Source organism: Spea bombifrons, chromosome 8, assembly GCF_027358695.1.
Source record: "Spea bombifrons isolate aSpeBom1 chromosome 8, aSpeBom1.2.pri, whole genome shotgun sequence".
Lineage (NCBI taxonomy): Eukaryota > Metazoa > Chordata > Amphibia > Anura > Pelobatidae > Spea > Spea bombifrons.
Genome location: NC_071094.1, coordinates 6,904,830 through 6,927,517, shown reverse-complemented (window position 1 = coordinate 6,927,517; position 22,688 = coordinate 6,904,830). Strand labels below are relative to the sequence as shown.

Genomic DNA, 22,688 nt, shown 5'->3' with positions numbered 1-22,688 from the left:
ATTTTTTTTCCCCCAACAAATTTAAATCAATTAGGCAACTGGAAAAAAATAAAGTGTCCCCCCTCACCCCATCCTGTGAAAACACCAATAAATTATAACAACCCCTCCATTCTCCTATTAATAAATGTTCCAAATCAGATGACGGGGCAGCTTCTAAGAGAAGCGCAATCAAATTATATATGGTACAGGTTAACTAGTAGCACTGCAGCACAAAACGCTGCCGAGATCCAGCATGAGTTCCAGGAATTTACAAAATGTTACACACATACACTATATACAGGAGCGGATCTCTAGAGGAGAGGCAGGGGTCCCAAGTCATAAAGGGGTCTCCGATCGCTCACTCAGCCCACCCTCGTCCACGACAGCTTGCACCCGATTCCGGTAACAAAGGGATTTATCTGCTAAACGGTAAGTTAGTAGGCAACCAGATGAACCACAGTCAGCTAACAATTCTCAGCCACAGAGAGCAACTGCCTGCTGCAAAAGAACACAAAAATATAACTGGGTTTATGGATCCTTCGGCTTGCTGACTGATCCTCAAATACTTTTCTTGCTGCCATTTTTTGGAGGGGAGAGATGCCCAAACGGCATGCCAAGGGAGATCTACGTTATTAACAAAGATATAACACCTTATTGGGGTGCCTTTGGGGCCGAAGCACGCTGCAGCATGGATTATTTTCCCAAATCCTCAGAAGTTGTTTTACCGCATAGAGCTTCGCTTCGCCAAGGAGACTCTCGAGCATCATGCTGACCTGTCTCAACGGCTTTCGTGGATCAGTCGCATGCGTTCCAGGCTTCGATTCTACGGCTGCATCATAAACGTACAAAACCTACTTAAAAAATGACATTCTCCGAAAAGGACCCAACTGACCAGACTCGGAGACCGTCGTTCGATACAAAAAGAAAATAAAATAATGAATCCTTCGAATGACTTGCCATTTTCTCGCTTTTTCCTTAACTTTAATATCGCAGTCAGTCCAGACCTTAAAAATCCCACAGTATAAAAACTTTTCTACACCCACTTGGACAGCTGAACTTACGGAGGAAGCCATTTAAATTCCGCAGCTATGAGCGGCTCAAAAGCACTTTCTTGTGTGCTTCATCCGGAAGGATCGGTACTTCAGAAGTTCTTCCAAGGGATTTGATGGCCGTACGGCTGGGATGATCCTAAATCCCCAGCTTGATCAACACAACATCGTCTTACCTCTCCCATATGAGAAGCAGTCACCGTATCTATGCTTTAAACCACCGGCCCTTCGCAACAGGGCCGAGCTGTTCTTGCGGACACAAGATAACACACCATTACTTGCCATTATGTTACAATTTACCCATTCTCCCAATACTGTACAAATCCATGTTATTTCTATATAAAGCATTAGTGTTAGGGATGTGTGTGAAGCCTCCAGCGGTGACAGGTAACTGATGGCGATGAACATACAATATAATAAATCTATTATCGCCTGCCAGGAGCTGAGAAGCAACCCATAGTAATGGAAACGAACTGTATTCCCCATCTCCATCAGTGGAAGCAGCTATGCAAATTGGTTTCTGAAATACTTAATATCCCTTTTTATTTTCTCAGCTAATGATGGATCTTTAATCCAGGGTAGAAATAAGTAATTTGTTAAAGCTGTAGAGTAAACTAATCCAATCTCCAGCCATCGCAACCCATCCGACAGCCCCGTGGGGGTTCTTCTTAGAGCACCATTAGATGGATCTCGCCGTGCTCGTCGATGCGGTAGTAGAAGGGGATGCATGTACTCTGCAGCAGAGAACTTGATTGTTTCTGGGAGTTCTGGATTTCATGCAGGAGCTGCATGATCTGCTTGGCCGTCGGGTCTTCAGAGCCAGAGACTGGGTTCGCTCCTTGGTAGGAAGGTGAAGGAGATCCCGTCTCGGGTGGCCCCTTGTCTGGATTCTCCAAATCAACATTTTCAAAACCTGTTAGAAAACATAATTAACAAAGAGGTAGTCAGTTTACTAATTTCAAAAGATAGCAATGTTTTACAACCGGCTCATGCTATACATTGGGTTTGTAGACTATGCCCACGTAGCATGTGATGGACCAACACAGACTGACCAAAGATTACATGGACTACTTCAGGGATTCAGACTCACACCAGCACACCCATTTTCTATACTGATTTACCAATATATTAATTGCCCCGCTTTCCAGCTTACCTTGAATATCGGCATCACCTATTCCGGGTGTCTCCGCATTAGCCGGCAACTCCACTTCTCCGAATTCCATCAGAGTTTTTGTTGCATCCACGTATTTCCCGTGCCACTCGTTTCTTTCTGTCACCAGCCTCGTGACCAGAACCTGCAGTTCTAAGAGCTTGGCCTGCGACCGGAAAAACAACAAAGAAAGAAAATAAAGTTCCTGCAGAACTGCGGGAAGCTTCAGAATACTTGATGGATGACTACATGTAATACGTTTGTTACATTATGAATTTCAATGATTCCATGGAACCCATTAAGGCTTCCTACGGACCCTCAGTAATAAGTGCCGTAATGCAAACGTGAAGATCTTTTAGATATCGCGTGGTTCACCTCCTCATCAAGGCAAAGGTTGAGGACGGAGAACTAGAATGGATTACCTTCATTTCCTCTTTCTCTTGGGCAAGTCGGCTGACATAATCCTCCTTTTCTTGGTGACGTTGCTTGAGGATAGCCCTCTGACTTTGGTAAAGTGCAATGTATTCTCCTAGAGAAACCCAAGAACGAGAGGACATCATGAGATGACCCGAGAGCAGTTATTCTAGCGACATTTCGCTTAATGCGTGAGATCTTGGACAAAGCACTTACCAATGGTATCGGTCTCGCCTGACAACTGGACGCAGCGATGCTCCAGTTCCTCCACTCGGTCCTTCAGCTCCACTTTCTCCTGCATCAAGTCTGTGAAACGGATCTGAAACCAAACGGAGCTCTTACAGCCGCGTTCGAAACATATCCGTCCCCCAAGGCGTGAAGGCACAAAGCTGCGCTTACCACGACGACGTAAGAATATACTTTAAAAGGGTTTTGGATACAAAATTAATTGTGGGTATATGGGGGAAGTACGAAAAATAACATTTTTGGAGTCTCCATCTAATTTAGTCTCCCTAAATTTATCAATCGGACAGGGTTTTAGGCGCTGGTGTTAACACCCAAACGATAACCGAGAAATCCCACAACAGAACGTCCCAACGTCCCCAGGAAGGTCCATGAATTGTTCCAAAGCCGTACTTCCCCCTCTACACGAAACAATGGGACTAGAGCCGGAGTCTCGTTACATCGAGTGTTGTTGACCTGCGAGAGGAACTTACCGCCAGCTTATCCATGTCAGACTGTAAGGCGTCGTACACCTCTTTGGGCACATTCTCCAAGGTGACATCTGTAGAAACATTAAATAACGACAAAGAATAAAATCCCAGTTCTATTCATGGAGCCAATGCCCTCCCGAGTGGTAGAGATCGCAATTCTTATCTCGCCAGGTCAGCGACCATTTAAATCCCTGGGTACCGTGGTGCTCTACGACAACAAGTTCTCACAAGTCGATACAAACTCTCTGTTAGATGCACATCAGGCAAAGCCTGGGATTCAATGTCAGGGAATGGGGAGAAAATCCTAGATGATGCTCGGAAGGGATTCAAAATAAGTTAAAATCTATCGGATTTAGTTAAAGTTTAGTTAAACCACAAAAAAAAAAAAAGGTTCATAACCATGTAAAGGAATGAACTAATCCAGTGGGGGTCTCTGCAGCCTTTATCACACAGAATCCGTTCTTACATTTGGCACGGAGCCGGGTTGCGTTACCTCGGGAAGCGCCCGTCATCTGCTGCTGCTGGAGGTTAGAGACCTGCAGGAGGAGATCATGGCAGTAGTTCTTCAGTTCCGATAGATGTCTCGCCGTCTCGTCCCGCTCACCTTGTAACTTTGCGATAGCCGCGTTCAAAAAGGCCACCTGCGACAAACACGGAGTTTGAATGGCTTTGATCAAAAATGCGTTCAACATATTATAGAAAAAGGAAGTGGGGCAGAAAAAAGTGCAGACTGGGAAAGAGATAAAAACGGAAGATGTGCCGGAATTCGTGGAGGGATTGGGGAATCATGGAGGAGGTTGAAATATAATGTATAACACGTGAAATGGAAACGGGGTGAACAATGTATCTCCACAGGGGCACAACGTAATTTATTACAACGTAATTTATGGAAGCGGCAAAACTCACCATTTCTTCTCTGCTCTCGAAATCTTCCGGAATAACCAGTGAAGTCTCGGATGTTTTATCTTCATAAGCGTCACCGTCCACCGCATCGCCTGAGGAAGAAAGCCATCCATGGAATTTAGAGAATCAGGGTTTTCCTTCAACTCAACTTAAACGGCGAACATTAAAAAATACACCCTGTCCCACCTTCCATCCGCTGTAATTCTTGCTTCGGCGGCTCGGTGCGGATCCGGAACGCTTGTTCTCTCAGCTCCTGGTTCTCTTTGGTAAGCAGTTCAAGATTCTCCTGTAAACGAAGGCAAATATTAACAAAGAGTCATGTGACATTTTGGCCGATTTTCTCCGCTCCAAACTGAGCCGATGCTTTATTATTTATCGAAAACAGCACAATATCTTTGAAAATGTACTTTTAATGGGATACTAGTAAGAAAATAAGACGGTAGGAGTTGCCCTTTAAGAGTTTTCCTGATGCAGAAAAATATGAAGAATAAATATGACTATTTTTGGGTTTGGCCGATCACCACCTTATCTTAAACACCCTAAAACGTAAGAAAATGATATCACGAACCCTGCTTTTCTCTAGCTCCTTCAGGCGCATATCCTCGCTGACCTTCCGCTGCATCTCCTCGTGCTGCAGTCGGTCCATGAGCTGCAGCTGCAGCATGTACTGTTTCTGGATCTCCTGCCTCTCGGCCGACAGCTGCTGGAAGGCCGAGCTGTACTGCTGCAAGTGGGCCGAGATCTCATCGCGATGCGCCTGCAGCTGACGGACTTCTTCCTCCTTTGCAGCCAGCTGCGAACAAGAAACGGACAGAGTGACGCCGCGTTCGCCCCTCATCGCGTCCAATAACACTAACAGGGGCGCTCCGTGTTATCAGCACCTGCTCGTTGACGTGACCCAGGCTCTCCTGCAAATCCGCCAGCTTCTTCCCATGGTCGTGCCGATAGCCATCGACGAGAACTGTGAGTTCCGCCTTCTCGTTTGTCTGAATTTAGGGGGGGAAAAAAATAGAAAAAAATCGGCAGTGTTTAAGAATATCAGATCGGTACGCAGGACTTAAAAAGAACAATGGGTTGAGGTTGTTTGCCTCTGTAACCGATGCTGCAATTATTTTCACAATGGTTGAATAACGAGCGATCCTGTCCCCTTGAAGAGTAAATTGAGTGGCGAATTTCCAAGTATTCGGAAGGTTAAATGTGTTATTTCAGGTATGGGGGGCATTAAGTACTCTGCAGAGGAAAGTTCCTTGTTTTAGATATTCCTGAGAAAAGAGTTTTTGAGGGTTTTTGAGCCCAGGCTGCCAAAAGGCATCACAGCCCGTCTGTGGCAGGAAAGCCCTTCTATTGAAATCAATGGGAGTGCCTTCCGCGCATCCACACAAGGGACTCAATAAACCCACGGTGTTAGCCAAGCCAGCGTTGGAGCGGACTGGAGGTAAGTATCATGTGCGAGTAGATGTGTTCAGCTTAAGGTAGCATGAAGAGGGGCAACTGCAGCTCCCCCACCCATGTTCTTCCAATGGGGGACTCCAAGGACCTCTCAGCCATCATATGCATGGAAGCACCTATGATGACCGGAATGTAACATCATAATGTCTCCAGCTAAAAAGAAGTGGTAACAGATCTCAAATCTGCATTCCACACAGTTAAGCGCTATGGGACTTTATATTACTGCCCACCCACACGGGTGCTTTTTTTGCCAGCATCAACTGGAATGTTATAGACGGCACATTTAGCCAACTCAGCCGCATGGAGCGGGGCGTTGAGTTATGTCTGTAACAAGGACAAGGTTAAGTGCCATTGATATTCACCAGCTTAACAAACGCCATCTGGAGTTCTGCAATTTGCTCTTTCAGCTGCTTGTTCTGCGTGAGCGCGCGGCTGATGGTGGTTTTGTCATTCTGCATGTTTTCCAGGATCTGCTGCTTCTCTTTGTCCTCTTCAGAGTGGCGCTCCAGCACCTTCTCCAGCTCCTGCAAGCGCTCCTCCTGCTGATGGTTGAGCAGACTCAAGTGGCTGTTGTCCTGAACCTGAGCCCGGTATTTATTCTCCAGCCCCTGCAGCTCCTGTGCCAACCTCTCGCACTCCCGCTGGAGTCCCAGAAACTCCTCGGAAGGCTCCGCGGGACCGGCCGGTTCCATGGCCGGCGTATCAGCGGCTGAAATGACAAACGGCAGAATTGTAATATTTAGCAGGGAAGCCACGTCTGCCCGTGACGGCCTTTATCTCATCGGTGCGGCTACCTGACGCCAGAAGCAGCTCTGCCACCCGTGTGTCCAACGCCTCGATCCTAATCAGAGCATTTTCCTTCTCTTGGCTCAGCGTCTGGATCTGAGGAGTAAAAGGACATTACTATTACGCACAAATATAGGACAAAAATGATCCTTATTGGATATATCGTAGCTTGCTTTACTCTTTCAATGAGCACGTTGGACGGCAAGATCTGGGAAAAGCCCGCACCTTCCTTCCCTTTCAAGAAGTTAGCCAACTAACAGAGATTTATAGCAAATAAAGCAAACTCAAATTATATGTATATCAGCATCCGCCTTCCTCTATAATGGTGAGTGATTGTATTTCAAAACAATCTTACAAACGCTGAATAAAGCTCATAAGATGAGAAAAGCTTTAGATCCAAACCGTGCCTCCCTGTTCTTTTTTGCCTCTGCCAATTTTTTAAACCGGAGAAGAATATGGAAAAAATTTCCCTGCTCACCTCCTTTGTGAATTTCTGGGTTGTTTCCTGCCAGACAGCTTCTTCTTCCTTCAGCTTGTTAACATAATGGTCTCGTTCAGCCCTCAAATGTTCAAGAGCCCCGGTCACCTAAATGAATTAAAAACAATAAAATAAAATAATGCATTAACATGCTTTCACTTTCTTTTAGCAGAAGGAAGGGAAATCCATGCCTACAGTTTGGTGATCCAAACCTAATGCTAGACTTGACAATTTCTCAATAAAAGCCACTGCTAACCTGTGGAAAGGAGATATCGATAGATATTTATATATATATAGATTTTTTTTTAAATATATATTTTAATTACTATAGCATTATTGGGAGTTTCCTATAATAAGTTCTAAAATTTAAAGTTCTATCTATATTTAAAATTGCTCCAACCTCCTCGTAGGGGACGTCAGTCAATTTGCCCGGGATTATAAAAGTCTATTAACGTTGGGTATGCAGGAAACTCTCAACAAGATCTACGCACACTGGACAGACTAATTTCTCTGCCACACAGAAATGTTTTAGAGGCATAAGTCATATGAAGAGCAGGGGGTCTGATGCCACATATTAACAGCCCCCATCACACAGAAAGGGTACCTAAGGGTTTCCAGGGTGGCGAGAATGGCTGCTTATAGAGCTATTATTTAAAAGCATCTAAACACGAAGTTGCGCCAAGCTTTGCTTCTCAACGTGAAGTCCTCCCAGGGTCATCTTTTACCTGCGTTAGTTGTGCTTGCAGATAATTTCTCTCCTCCATCACCATCTGGAACTGCTGTTGTGAGTCTGGGGTTCCCACCTGACTCGAGAGCTTTAAAGAGAATAAAGTGCATTTTAGGAAAGGGAGCGACGCGTTCCTTCTAATATGACACGGTCTTGACATTTTCCACCTCCAATAGATCCACAAAGGAGTACAAAGGATGTTGGCACAACGCTAAGGGAGTATATTCACTAAACAATGAGTTTGCTACAATCAACCCAACAAGCCGCTGGGGCTTGACGCAGCTGTAAGAAACACTGGGAATACTGAAACCATGCGCGGGTAAGGCTGGAACTTAAACTCTAATCCCCCCCGCTGCTCCCCTTGGTGTCATACCATCTGGACAGTGAGTTCTGCCATCTCCAGCTTCTTGTGCAGCTCCTCGGCCTGCTGCTTCATGTCCGTGTTCTCCGAGAGCAGAGCGTTCAGCTTCTCCGTCAGCTCCGAGTTCTGCTGCTTTAGTTCTTCGCCGCTTTTGCTGGACAACGAAGAGCGGGAAGCTCGTTAGCACCGAAGCCGCGCAAGAACTTTCAGCCCGTCCTCCGAAACGGCGACCTACCTGTTTTTCAAAGACTCGAGGCGAAGATTGTCGCGTTCCTTCTCCAGTTCTTTGTTGAGCTAAAAAAAGCGATAGGACAGGATGAAAAGTACAGATATAAGATCTTTTTATTAGAAATTGCACTAAATACCAGGGCATTGCCGTTGCGTTGACGCATTTTACTTTGAAAGAAGGCTGCGCAGAAGTTAGGTCACCAGAGAGCTTGCCCCGTGTTACATGACCAAACACACACACACGTTACTCCATCTTACTCTCACATAAGCCCAGATATAGATATTATAGAGCTCATGAGCACATAGAGCTCATGAGCATACGTTAATGTAACTTTGTTTACCCGTTCCCTAGGCAACCGACATCAAATTCTCATCCCTGATCTCTATTAACAGAGAAAACTATCGATTTCTTTTTGGAGATCGAGTCCCATTGTTACCTTCTCCGCCTGCTTCTGGTGCAGGGAGATGCCCGATAAGGTGCGTTCCAGCTCCGCCACTCTCTTCTTGGTACTCTGCAGGCGCATAGCGAGGTCTTCGGCCTCGGCTAGAGAGAGGAAAGGGGGCGAGTTAGAGCCATCGCACCTCAAAACACACAATCAACGCCGTCTCTGGACTTATCCAACTAACAGACGTAAAACCTTGTTATATATTAAACCCTTAATGACAAAGCCCGAACATGTACGGGCTCAAAATGCATTGTTTTCAATGGGTTTAGGGACCGCCCATTGTACTTAAGGGGTTAAAATGTTCTATTAACAGAATGTCCAACAGTCCGCGTTTGTAGACCATCGCTTCGAACTTTGCACACAAAAGCCTAATAAAACTTCCGCAGAAACCAGACTCTCTCTCATCTGTTATTTTGAGGCATGAAGGGGATATTATTATTATATATTGGTTTTATATAGCGCCATCCTATTCTGTAGCGCTGTACAATGGGTATTAGAGATTTAGGTGTGATAATGTGTCACATTAGCATGCCGGTTGCATCTTTTTTTTTTATATAGGGACATGAGACGTGGTACTTTTTGGATACACTTTCTCATGTACTATTGAATGCACCGTGTGACTGTTATTCAGATCCTAATAGCACAAAGCTTCCTTTTTAATAGAGAGATAATTAGCAGTTTTAAGTAATTAAAAGGTATAACAAACTTAATGCTGGTCAGCCAGTCTTATTCCGTCTCCTACAGAACAACGCAGTACGGTTTAGACTTTAGTGTTTTGTTCCCATGGATTATAAGCAATGCATTAATCTAGTGGCTTCCATTTTCCTATTAGAACATGACCATTCTTTAATAATTTTATAATACAATGTATGGCCGGTATTTGGCTACGTCTGCAAGTAATCTGTTAGATTAAATTGGAAAGAAAAATAAAAAATGTAAATAAATTCAGAACCTCCTTTCTGACGGGCCGCTTGCTGGGTGAAGGAGAGGGAGGTTTGCAATTCTGATTTTTCAGATACCAAAATGCCAATCGTCTGTATATGAACCTGAAAAAAAACAGAAAAAAACAAATAAAAATAAATTACGTTTCAGGCGGAATATTTCTCCGGTCACAAATCTGAACAGAAGAATTGGACTTGTGCAAATGGACCAATAACGATCAGGACAAGATTTGCGATTAGTTTTTGGTCAATTTATTTTTCCACAATTTTGTTTCCTGCTCTTTCGCAAAATTGCGCTTTTTCCACTCAGAAACAAAACTTGATGACACGCTCAATGTGTGCCTGAAGACAGAAGAACAAGGAGAGGAAAGAGAAGAAGCAGGGCTGCAGCAAACGTCCAAAAATAATGATTCAAGAAAAAAAGTTAATGGAGAGGGCAGCAGGGGCACGCGGAGCCTCCATGCTCACACACAAGAGACTGATGAGGCTGGCACAACTCATTACCTCCTATGGGGGATTTACTGAAATGCCCCCCAGAAAGCCTTTCTTGCCTCGCGTGAGTGCACACGGAGTACACGTCAAAGGCTGTAGGAGAACTACGGCTGAGATAAGGAAAGACGCGAGGCTGCTGGGGCATTTGTGAGACCGCAATCCCTACCTGCAGTTGTTCCCTCAGGGCTCCTTGCTCCTTGGCGAGCGTCTGATCAAAGCCTTCCTTTTCCTGTAGACGTTAAAAAAATAATAATAAAATCACTAAAACGTGTAATAAGCCAAGAAATAATCCCAGTGAGAGGCTGTGCTCCTTGATGACATCCCAGTTTTTAGCTGTTAGTGACTGCACTTTAGGGGTGAATAATTAAATGGCAAGTCAGGGGTGTCAGGGGACAGCCTGGATAAAGATTGTGCGTGTGTGTAAATGTACAGTGTTAAAGCGAGTGGGTTTGCGTGTTAATATGCACGAGTGTTAGTTACGGGGGTGCCCCGAAGAAATACTACACCCAGCCGCCACTAGTCCTAGGGTCACCCTTGCTCTTATAAAGGTGTGCTTATGGGAAGAATAAAAAGCAGGATGATGGGCAGAACATTGGCGGAGCAATAGGTGGGACATTAGAATGGACAGGGGGGCCCCCAAGCTTTAAGCCTGTACTCGGCCCCAAGATTTATGATGGCGGCCCTGCCTATGCATATGTAGGACATTGGGACCCTCGCTACTGCACACGACTCATTTACAAAACATGGAATTTCCGTTTCACTAATATCATTCAAAAAGAGCTTTACCTGGTGGAGACGATTCAGGAGATTCTGGTTCTGCTGCTTCTGTTAACAAAAGAGGGAAAACATTTTGTATTTCTTTTTTTATATATATATATATATATATATATATATATATATATATATATATATATATAAACAAGGTCAGAACGGGAAATTCTTTTAAAAAATCCAACTTATTTTCTACACATTGTCTACTTATAGGTTTTGGCGCGAGATTTGAAGAACAGTAAAAGGGGATCCATCACTCAGAGGAGTCTTTGAAAAGGTTGGATTTAGGCTTTTCCGTTAAACTCAGCTTCAGCGACGTGAAACGGTGCCTAACTCTTAAACAAAAAAACTCCAAAACAACGATCTTGACCTTCGTAATGAGGACGATGCGCCAATTTCTGCATTTAATGTTTTTTGGACATTTTTTAATTTTGAAGCGGATGATCCCAACTCTTCATCGTATGACTGGCTGTAGAAAAGCTGATTGAATGTACGGAAGAAACTATTATTAATTATTGTGATATTGTGTTTCTTCCCTTTGTACCCCGTGGGACACACTCTGTCGATGTAGGGTTGTCTTATACACACGTTTCCTTAAGGAAAATATTTGTCGAGCACATGGATAAAACCAGTCTACTTCTGCTGAGCAAAATGATTCTAAATCAAATATAGATTTTTTTTTTCTAGTCTGACTAATATTTAATAGGTATGAATCCAAATGAAATCCCAATATGACTCCAGCAGGAGGTGCTCTACAATCCTATGATATAGAACAGGAATTGTAGCTCATCAGCCTTGGGGAAGAAAAACCAGGAAGCCCACTGGCGTGAAATACCCTTCCCCGCCGGCGCGAAATACCCTTCCCCGCCGGCGCGAAATACCCTTCCCCGCCGGCGCGAAATACCCTTCCCCGCCGGCGCGAAATACCCTTCCCCGCCGGCGCGAAATACCCTTCCCCTGCCGGCGCGAAATACCCTTCCCCTGCCGGCGCGAAATACCCTTCCCCTGCCGGCGCGAAATACCCTTCCCCTGCCGGCGCGAAATACCCTTCCCCTGCCGGCGCGAAATACCCTTCCCCTGCCGGAGCGAAATACCCTTCCCCCGCCAGGAAAAGGTAATTCTAGTTTTGGGAAACATGAGCGAAGATGCCGAACTAGTAAAATTAAACGCAGTGGCAAGAAAATGCAACAGATGTGGGGGGGGGGGGCGCACCAGGTTAGACGGTCACAGCATTAAGCATGCAATAAAGAACAAGAAATTAATAGAGAAAAGTAAAAACAGATGACCCAGATGATGGAAGGAACCAACAGCGTTACCTCAAAGGCCAACGGACGCGGACGTGAAACGAATCAATTAGGACTTGCAAGGGCCACAATGCGTAATATGCGTGTATCGTATAGCGAGATAAGTTTGTAGCAGTTAGGCACGGACCATATAATGTAATGGTGAGGCCCAAACGCCATGCCGAGAATATTAGGCATGATGCCGTCACCCGGTTCGTAGCTGCATAGTCCTTCCGGTGCTGGATTGTGGCCCCCAGGAGGTAACACTGCCTTCCCACGCTGAGGTCCCAAGAGCCATAAACCCCACACACAGAGCACAGGGGCTCCGCCGACGCAGCATGCGCCGTTAGAGCGACACGGGCCTCTTACCAGATCCTCTATCTTTTCATTGAGCTGTTTGTTTGTAAGACTGCTGGACTCAAGAGCTGCCGCGAGCTCCTGGAAACGGGACTGCAGCGCATGCATTCAGTTTAGAAGGACGCAGAACGGCCGGAACAAGAAAAGAAGAAAGAAATGCACAATACAGACATTAGGTAAATGATATTGACCCCCATCGTGATGACCTCACTAGAATTCCATCATAAATAACAATCCAACCAGGTCTTAACATAATCCTCCTTTCACCAGATTAACCATCGCTAGTATCTTGTGGCTGCAAACAGCTTATTACATGGCGGCGATTTCTGTGAATAAACGCGATCGAACTTACATTTCAATACAGATATTCCTAGAGAAAAGTTCACCAAGTGAAACGGAAGCATTAACTGCAGGTCGTTTTAAACCAAGAATGACATTATTAGAAGCTGTATCAGTGAGAAGCTCTCTGGGATTTACTTGAATGGAGAGTTTTAATGCGATGAAGGAGTCCCCCCCCCATTACATTAACCACGCTTTATGAAGACTGCAAGACTTGGCTCAAGAGATTTTTAGCTTAGTAAATAAATTTTTCTTAGAAACGAAAACGTTACTAAACAGAAGAGAGAAAAAGTTGAGAGAAGAGTGGAATGAAAGTCGGGAACACTTTCACAAAATCCAGGACAGACTCACTTCGACTTCAGGGAGGTTGTTGGGCTTAATGTTTTCTCCATTGACATAGGAGCTGTTCTGTAAGAGAAACAGATTGCATCGGAGTTAAAAAAACAAGTGAAACACAATAAAAAAAAAAAAAAAAAAAATCAAGCAAAAGGGGCTGAATGGTTTAGCTCGCAGGAAGCGAAAGGCGTCGAGTGCCGCAGAACCTTCACTTTAAGGGTCAAACAGAAAATGGAAATAAACGTAAGAAATTGTCTGAAATAAACAGTCATTTGATGCCAAAGCTATCACCAGAACATGCAGCTACCTGGGACACCATCCCGTTCAGTTGCTCTGATAGTTGCCGCAGACTGTCTGTCGATGAGGGAGATCTGGAAGATAAAGGCAGACATGTTATACGAGGCGCTTTGTCCGTGAGGGTCGTCGGAAACAAATGGAAACGTTCCACAAAAGATATTTAGGAAGTTCCAAGCTGACCGCTTTGATACAAAGCCTTGGTGGTGTTTGGGAGAAGGAATACGCCCGTACCCGTACTCAGCAGAAGACTTCTTCACACCATCGTGGTCATTCTGCGGACAAAGAAGAAAACAAGAACGAGTCAACCAGCTGGACCACATACCCAAAGGTGATAAAAAATGAAGAGGAAAGAAGGATGAAATGCCAAACAGCAGAACTTTCACACCAAAACCAAGCTGTGCCCAACGCCCAAGCAACAAGCTTCCTCCAACGCGGAGTAAACGAGCCCCTCCACCAAGTGAGCTCAACCACAAAAATAGTCCAGAATCAAGTATCAAGTGCAGAACTCGAATGATATGAAGAAAAGGGAGAGGGGTACAAGAACCGAAAGGTGCTCGGTGCAAGTTCCCTGCTGGACATAGGGGAAGAGAAGGGGCAGCAGGCACCTCGGACAGCGGGTTATCCGAAAAGGGTGCGACAGGAACCCGAGACCCCGCGGAGTTATCGTCTGGGGACGTTTCATCTTCGCTCTCCAAGATCTCCTGCCAGAACACACAACACGGATTACATCACACGAGGCGAGGAAGGACAACCTGGGAGACGCTCGACGGCCAGGACAGGATAGCGATGGATGGATATTATACGATAAAACAAAAATTAAAGCAAAATGAATTTACAGACATGACGTAGAAACGGCAGGCGACAGGAACATTTTACAGATATAACACACAGCGCACGTTAGGTCTATCTGCGGAGGGCAACCTATCTACAGCCATGCACGTGGCAGAAGGAGGGGGTCTCTTAACATGTAATGAGGACCAATTGAAATTCCGGCTTGGATTGGAGCATTCCGAAATACAATATCCTACTTTATATCTGTGCTTAATAATAATAATAATAATAATATTAATAATAATAAAGACCTAATAGTGATTGTAGAGAATTTCGTGGAGGCCCCCCCCCGATATTACAGATGGGGAGTAGTTACTTAATCGGGGAGCCGTGGCTGCCTCGCACTACCAAATCTTGTATTCATTAAAAGAAATAAATTGTACAATTAAGTTAATCTGATAAGTAAAGGAAGGGGCTGTGGCGGCTCGGAGTCACCGTCGTCTTCTTAGGTATAATCAGATCCTGGGTTTGGCGAGCTGATGATGGGTGTGTAGGGAGGACGGGGAGGACCGAGGAAGGTAAATGCTGTTAAATCCCTTGTATTTCCTCCCTACGGGATCCTGGTGCAGAGTTCCTCTCCAACTCTATAAAACAAATGCCTCTCACGCCATCCGCTGTCACCGACCATAAAACAAGCGTCCGCCACACGGCAGCCGGCGAGCCCATTATAAATCCTGCTTGCTCCTTTACAGCAACGTCATCTTTGAGACGATAACCCAAGATATAAATTATTAAAAGTTACGGGGTGCACCCGACACTCCCGAGAACTTTACATTATAAAATAGAGCAGAAAAAAGTGGTGTTTTATTTTTAACGTTAACCCATCATGGTTCACGAACCTGGTTTTAGCCATTTAAAAAAGGACAGGGTTGGGCCGAATAAGAAGATAAATCACCGATTAGAACACCATAACTGCTTAATTATTACGCTGGCTGATAACATAGCATATGAAGTTATAAGGCCCGTTACTGTAAATGTATATAAATGCAAAGAGTTCCCAATAGAAGACCAAGTGACATTAGTGTTTAGAGAAGGTAATGGGGCGAGTTGGTAATTATAGGGTCCTTTTCCGGTTAAGTCCCAAACACGTCGCTGAGACAGCTGCAGAACAACAGACTTGTGTAAGACACTCAGGTCATGTTACAGAGGGAGAGTTCCGCCGTCACCATCGCCCAACGAGCAGGAACGCAGATATGAGGACAACGCTATCTTTGGACTGAAATCGGCATAATTTCCAGCCAACGGTTACCGCGGAGCAGCGAGCCGGGAAGCCGGAGATCCATCGAAGACGGAAATCAAGCCAACCGGTGGACCGAAACTGAACCGGAAAGGTGGTTTGGTACGAGATGCCGACCATAACTCATACATACTACAGGCTCTGTGTCATCAAATCCCAAAAATGGAGGGGGGAGGGCTGCTGCACCCCCCATCATGCTTTTATAAGGGGACGCCGTTACATTTAAAGGGACCTCTCAGGTATCATGCGCATTACAGGGCATACAATGGCTGGAGCGTATAATAAGCAAACAGTTATTGATCAGCTGGGAAAGGCTTGAAGTATCTACACAACATTTACTAAAGAGGACATAAAATCATTGTTGAAAAGTATTGAATATAGGGCTGAAAGTCAACTAGAAATACTTATATCTCGTCTGCCTGCACCAAAGACACATCCGAGGCATTTCATGCAAATTTCACTCTCTTTCCCCCGATTCACAAATATCTTTACACGTCAGACGCCACATACAACACAAGAAGAAAAAAAATAACAGAAGTATTGTTTATATGACTACTCACACGTAGTATGATATATCGTGCGATACACACACTCAAAAGTTTGGGGTCACTTAGAAACATAAAATGGATCAGAAATCCAGCGCAGACGGGGATAATGTTGTAAATGACTATTGTAGCTGGAAATGGCCCTTTATCACTCCCATCACTCCTGCGTTCCAATGGCCCTTTATCATTCCCATCACTCCTGCGTTCCAATGGCCCTTTATCATTCCCATCACTCCTGCGTTCCAATGGCCCTTTATCACTGCCATCACTCCTGTGTTCCAATGGCCCTTTATTACTCCCTTCACTCCTGTGCTCCAATGGCCCTTTATCACTCCCATCACTCCTGTGTTCCAATGGCCCTTTATCACTCCCATCTCTCCTGTGTTCCAATGGCCCTTTATCACTCCCATCACTCCTGTGTTCCAATGGCCCTTTATCACTCCCATCACTCCTGCGTTCCAATGGCCCTTTATCACTCCCATCACTCCTGTGTTCCAATGGCCCTTTATCACTCCCATCACTCCTGTGTTCCAATGGCCCTTTATCGCTCCCATCACTCCTGTGTTCCAATGGCCCTTTATCACTCCCATCACTCCTGTGTTCCAATGGCCCTTTATCACTCCCATCACTCCTGTGTTCCAATGGCCCTTTATCACTCCCATCACTCCTGCGTTCCAATGGCCCTTTATCACTCCCATGTTCCAATGGCCCTTTATCACTCCCATCACTCCTGTGTTCCAATGGCCCTTTATCACTCCCATCACTCCTGCGTTCCGATGGCCCTTTATCACTCCCATCACTCCTGTGTTCCGATGGAACGTTGTGTTCGCTGATCCAAGTTTACGTTTAAAAGGCTAATTGATCGTTAGAAAAAAGTATGTTAGAGCGAGAAGTTTCCCCAAACTTTTGAACGGTAGCGTATGTGAATACTGGGATTAAGGGTAAATTAAAAACGTGACGGTTCCCCTTAATAATTTTAGCACTGAATGTTTTTGCACCGGTCGCGATGATAAAAGGCAGTCTAAGGGCAGCAGGACCTGGGCGCTCGCTACCTGAAAACCAGGTCAGTAGATCGATTTGATCAATAAATCCGCTGCCAAGTCACGCGGGCTGCTCTACCGGGTCTTCTACGGGCGAGAGCCTAGTAAGAGTCAGGACAGTCGGCATTCTAGGAAGCCACCCTGCTTAATCCCATTCACTTCTAGCATGCCTGCCTGCACACAGGTGTAAATACATTTGCTGAAATAAATCTTGCTGCTGCGTTATTCAAAGCGAAACCAAGTTATTTCGCCCGTTCGGTGCAAGTAAATGTTGAAATCAAACAATGCTGTGCAACTCGAGCAAAGGAAACAGATGGGGGGGGTAACGTGAGAATGGCAGCAAGGAAAGGTCAGGGTATCTTCATCCCACCTCACCTTCATGGTGCCCAATGAAGGGAAGGACACCCCATTGGATCTATGAAGATCTGACACCAGTCCCTTCAGTAAGCTCTGAATCTAAAGGTGACGACACACAGAGAGAAAGAAAAGAAGGGGAAAAAATGCTCAGGATGGGGAAAAAAAAACCCCGGAAATAAGCAGAAAAGGAATAACCCGTTTAACCCTTTAACCAACGCCAGGGATGCCTTTCAATAAAACACACAGGCGGAGAGAGGGTCCCGAAAACAGTAATCTAGCTTAAGGCCAAAATTCCGACACAACGAATGGAATCGACGAGATCGTGGCCTTGGTCAGCTAATGGGAAAATATACAATATAATAAGACGTCCCAGGGGCCCCTGCATGAAAGGGTTAACAGCTTTTAAAGTACGTATGGCACCCTTTAAACCCAAATGGACAACCAAGGAAAGACAACTTTTCATTCTGCAAACTGATATTTTAGCAGGCAGCCCGGAGCAAAGGGTAGCACAAGATCAACCCAACCGCATTAACCGTTTCACTGCCTGCGGCCTACGTACACTCAACTCGATTAGACGTCTCTTGATCCACAAAGTAGAAAGGAACTCGCTGATCAGGGGGCGCGGAAACAACTTACCTTTCAGATGAGCGTTAAAAATGCTCAAATAAAAGAGCGCCTGCAGAACCTATTGTGTTAGCGGCCCTTCCATCCCTCGTCATAAGTGTCAGCTCACCAGCCAAGGAGGCTATATAACATTTAACAGGCAGAATGGACTTCTGTGGCCGTGGAAAAATGAGTTGCATAGCTGGTGGGACTAACTAGGACTAAAGTCACTTTAACTGCAGATTAAACCTAGAGGAGGTTGCGCAAGTTCCGTAGGGAAGACCCCTGCATGCATCAAGCCAAGCGCCGGCACTATGATTGTTTCCAGGCGCTACGGCTCCCTGGTTCTCGGGCAGCGTATAGATCAAATGCGATCTATACACAACGGAATCTGTTTGATTCCACTCGATCACTGACCAGAGAGACCGGGAGAGGACCTAGCGAGGATCTCACCATTAGCATGAACAACGAGGACAGAAAGAACTCAAATCGTAAGAGGAGACGACTTACGGGGTCCGGAGACATGCGGGTCTGGATTTGAGGGTCACCGTCCCCTTCTTTTGTTTTCTTCTTTTTCTTGTTCTCATTGTTGACGGGGGAAGAGGCCTTCTGCTGAAACGCCTTCAACTTGCAAAAGAAAAAGGAAACTCCGTTATTATCCTGGTTTGATGACGTTCTATAGAGTGATGCCTGCGTTATATAACTGAACACAGTAATGGAGATTGATATGAATTCGGCTAGTACCAAGGTACCAGGCTTACCGCAAAGGCATCTATGTGTGACACGTATATATCCATAAGAAAAAAAAAAACAAAAAAAAAAAAACGGAGCTTTTCCGCTTTTTCCATATTTATGACGGCGCATCCGTCGCTCAGCAGGGGAGGAAAAACACGCACACCTTGTTAAATGCATACGCTGTCTGCTTTATGCGCGGATTGTAAGCTCCTTTGAGCCTCGTCACCTGTTGCGCAAGTCCAACTTGTGATGATGCATCCGTTTAACCCATTGTACTGCTCCGCAGAATATGACGGCGCTACATAAACATATTTAATAATTGCGACACCGTGAATTCACAGACGTGAACGTGAGAAGATGTACCGCCCCAAACAGGTCGCGCAAGCCGGCTGAGATAATTTTACGGCGGAGAGGTTTAAGGAATGAATGCAGACCGCGGCACCTGTTCTACCAGCCATGTTGTTACCGGCCGCAGTTCCCATGATGCTCGGGGCAGTGCGGCGACCCGCCAGCCGCGGAAGCCGTAGCCCAGAGCTGCCGGTCTGCTACACGTCGCTTATCCCGGAAAAAGAATCTGCTGATTTAGGTCTTCGGGCGTTTTGCAAGAACCTGTTTCTTGTGATTTGAAGCGAAGGGACGCCGTCAAGCAGCAAACAATAGCGTTATTGTGAAGAACAAAAGGATTCTCTTCCCGTAGGAAACCAAGCGGCCCCCGACATCACCCCTATGCCCCGCGCTACTGAAATCTGACATTTATTGGTTTGTTTGCTCGCTGCTGACGGCCAGGAACCTATTGCTCGTCTTAGACGGATACATTCGGACCCGTTGGAAGAGAGAAACAAGAAAGGGAACGGCAGAGAACTTAAAAATATACCGGATGGGATAAAAAAAAGCATTGGAAATATCTCGTTCTAAATGTCTCTGAAGACACCGCATTAAATGTCCGCGAGCAAAATCGCTGCTCCTTCCAAGCAGCGTCAGATATCATCCTCTCGCATCTCCTTATAAACTCGCCCCGTCCCATGAAACGCTCCTTACTCACCACCACTCCCTACAGCGCTTCACAACCAGCACTGCCAACTAACACCGAGCGGCATCACAGCAGTAAACTAATACCCCCAACCCCTACGGCCCGGGATCCGGCACTCGTCAGCTGCCATCACTCCATATCCCAATGACCTGTCACTCACACAATCCACCCCCTCGCCTGTCATCCTCCGGCCACCAACGCCTGTCGCCCGTCATCCTCAGGCCACTAAGACCCTCGCCTGCCATCATCCCATATCCCAACGACCTGTCACTCACACAATCCACCCCCTCGCCCGTCATCCCCCGGCCACCAACGCCTGTCGCCCGTCATCCTTCGGCCACCAGTGCCTGTCGCCCATCATCCTCCGGCCACCAAAGCCTGTCGCCCGTCATCCTCCGGCCACTAACACCCTCACCCGCCATCATCCCATATCCCAGTGACCTGTCACTCACACAATCCACCACCTTGTCCGTCATCCTCCGGCCACCAACGCCTCTCACCTGTCAAACCCTTCAACTGTCACCAGTCAAACCCCTGGCCTTCCAACACCATCACCCATCTGCCATCTGCCCTTATCCCTGTCCACCCCCTAGCCTGTCACCCACCACACCCAAGCTCACCCACCTGTCACCCATGACCACCAACCCCTCTAGACTGGTAGCCACTAAGCCGCCGCCTCCCCGGCCTCTCACTTTTATAACAGAGACCCAAGTGTATTAATGAACTCGCCACTTCCATATATCCGCCCTCCACCCCAAACATGTCACCACCCTCTCTCCACGTAACCAGCAGCCGGCCTGCCGGCACCCGACCCCCGTGTATCCCGGCACCTCGCCCGCTCGCCCACCGGCCTTCTCCCGTCTAAATTATTTACCTTTTTCTTGGCCGAAGCCAGCTGTGACCGTCTACCTGCATCTGCCATTCCAGGCTCCGGCAAGGGAACACGTCACCGCAACCCCATAATGCACCGCGGTGCGCGTCCACATCCAGCTTAAGGACCCTGTGTCGTCAGTGCGTCATGTGACTGCCGTGGTCACATGATGCTAAGAACTGGCGGAAGTGGCAGCGTGGGGCAGCGCAATGCACACTCCAGACTGAGCTGTCACTAGATCGGGGCTGGCGGTTTACTCAGCATAACAGGGGGCAAGCTCAGGGGAGGCATAGATCCCAAGTGTCCCTCTAAAGGAAAGGTAGTGCCTCTTTAGTTCCTTGATGCCCCTAGGTGCTCAGAATGTTTGCTGGGTATGAGGGAATCGCAGGGTTCTACAGCCCTAAAAACCCCAATAATGTGTATAGGAAAAGCAGGAGATGGTTTATAAATTAAATTCTGTGAATAAAACAAATGTTTTCTCCTAAACGCTGTCCTAAAGAGCTGTCTATAGATCAAAAAGTCCCTTAAAAAGTCAGTTCTGCCCCAATCACACCACCCTCAACCTTTTGAGTGCCAACCTGTAGGCCAATATATTGCACTGGTTTCTGTGCAGATTTTTGGGAATCATATTTAATTGCGTGATTACGGGCAACATATTCTGGCATAGGCAACCTAGGACTGGGGTGGTAGTCAGGGGCTGCACTGACTTCAAATCAGAGCTTTTGCCTTAGTCTCGGGGTGAAGGGACAGATAAGATCCTTTTGCTTTTGGAACCAGTATGGGGTAAGGTATGGGATAGTACAAATCTCTGTATTCTGGTTCATATATTAAAAGGACGCTGATCCAGGCAGCTTAACGCGTTTCGCAACAAGAGGCTTATTCATAAGTTCTTCTGGTGAGTCACTATATAGAATGTTCTCTATGGCCTATAAATGGGTTAATATTTCAAGAGTCTCGGGGTCAGCTCATTGAGAAAGTTGCCAGGTATGATTATGATAATTTGGGATTCTTCTCGGACTCCTACGTCATCAACCCAAAACCATGGAATGTATTATCCCCTAATCAAGATCTAGGTGACTATGATGTATAACCTGTCGCCCGTCAGCCAGTTCAACTTCCAATAACAATGCTCTTTTGTTTATTGCAGCTGTATTCCTAGTATACCTCCCAACTGTCACCCTTTTAAGTGGCACAGTCCCGGCTTTGCCATTCTATCCCCACTCCAGATTTCATACTTTGCTTGCGCAGCGCTGGCAGTGACGCTCAACCTCCCAGTCTCTGGGACGCATGTTCGTAGGCTTCATCTGAGATGGACCGAAGGACTGAGAAACCGATTGGGTCTCTTAGATGCTCCCCATCAGAATCAGCCCCGTTAACAGGGTCCAGGGAGGTGTATTTAAGACACGGCGTTAACTATCTTTTGGGTTCAGCCGCTCTGCTACAGGTTCATGCTTTATTTTTAGGGGTATGACATAGGAATGGGAATGTTTTGTTTCTATTTTTTTTATTGCCAAAAATATTGAATAAAAGTATTTTCTTAAATTATATATTTTTTTTTTGTGGGTTTTTATGCTTCTTTGATCTTTACGTGTGTCATTTTATTGTATTATAATAAAGTGGCGTCCGCCAGGATTGAATATAATACTGCAACTTGATAAATAGCGCCAGTAGGTGGCAGTATTGCGCAGGTTACGATGCAGATTCTTTATTAATCGCCCCAAACCATCTACAGCAGGCATGTCCAAACTTTTTTCGAAGAGTGCCAGATTTGATGAAGTGAACATGTGCGAGGGCCGACCATTTTCTGAACCATTAAAATGAAATGCAAATTAACTATTTTATGCAAAGTTTATTGAAAACGGCATACCACATCTATCCCTTTCTCACTCTCCTTTTTCAGCAACCGCTCAGCACCCCTTGGGCCCCCCTGACTGGCAGAA

At 45.9% G+C, this 22,688-nt stretch overlaps 1 protein-coding gene across 5 annotated transcripts; it reads right to left on the bottom strand.

The window, feature by feature from the left end:
- Window positions 1-1,503: 1,503 nt before the first annotated feature.
- On the bottom strand, window positions 1,504-20,900 carry LOC128503154 (golgin subfamily A member 2-like). 5 transcript variants are annotated; one of them, XM_053473178.1, is made up of 28 exons: window positions 20,752-20,900; window positions 18,623-18,739; window positions 17,528-17,608; window positions 14,105-14,200; window positions 13,731-13,771; window positions 13,510-13,573; window positions 13,218-13,274; window positions 12,540-12,620; window positions 10,903-10,941; window positions 10,283-10,345; window positions 9,636-9,729; window positions 8,675-8,781; window positions 8,245-8,303; window positions 8,022-8,163; window positions 7,647-7,736; window positions 6,922-7,029; window positions 6,452-6,539; window positions 6,020-6,366; window positions 5,090-5,194; window positions 4,777-5,001; window positions 4,395-4,494; window positions 4,212-4,300; window positions 3,799-3,946; window positions 3,309-3,376; window positions 2,809-2,911; window positions 2,601-2,707; window positions 2,182-2,344; window positions 1,504-1,941 (listed from the first exon to the last, which is right to left on the bottom strand). In XM_053473178.1, exons 1-28 carry the CDS (start codon window positions 20,797-20,799, stop codon window positions 1,697-1,699), a joined length of 3,075 nt encoding a protein of 1,024 aa, XP_053329153.1. In that variant the 5' UTR covers window positions 20,800-20,900; the 3' UTR covers window positions 1,504-1,696. The 5 variants fall into 5 exon arrangements, with proteins under 5 accessions (XP_053329153.1, XP_053329155.1, XP_053329157.1 ...); XM_053473180.1 differs by lacking the exon at window positions 12,540-12,620; XM_053473182.1 differs by lacking the exon at window positions 14,105-14,200.
- Window positions 20,901-22,688: the final 1,788 nt, after the last annotated feature.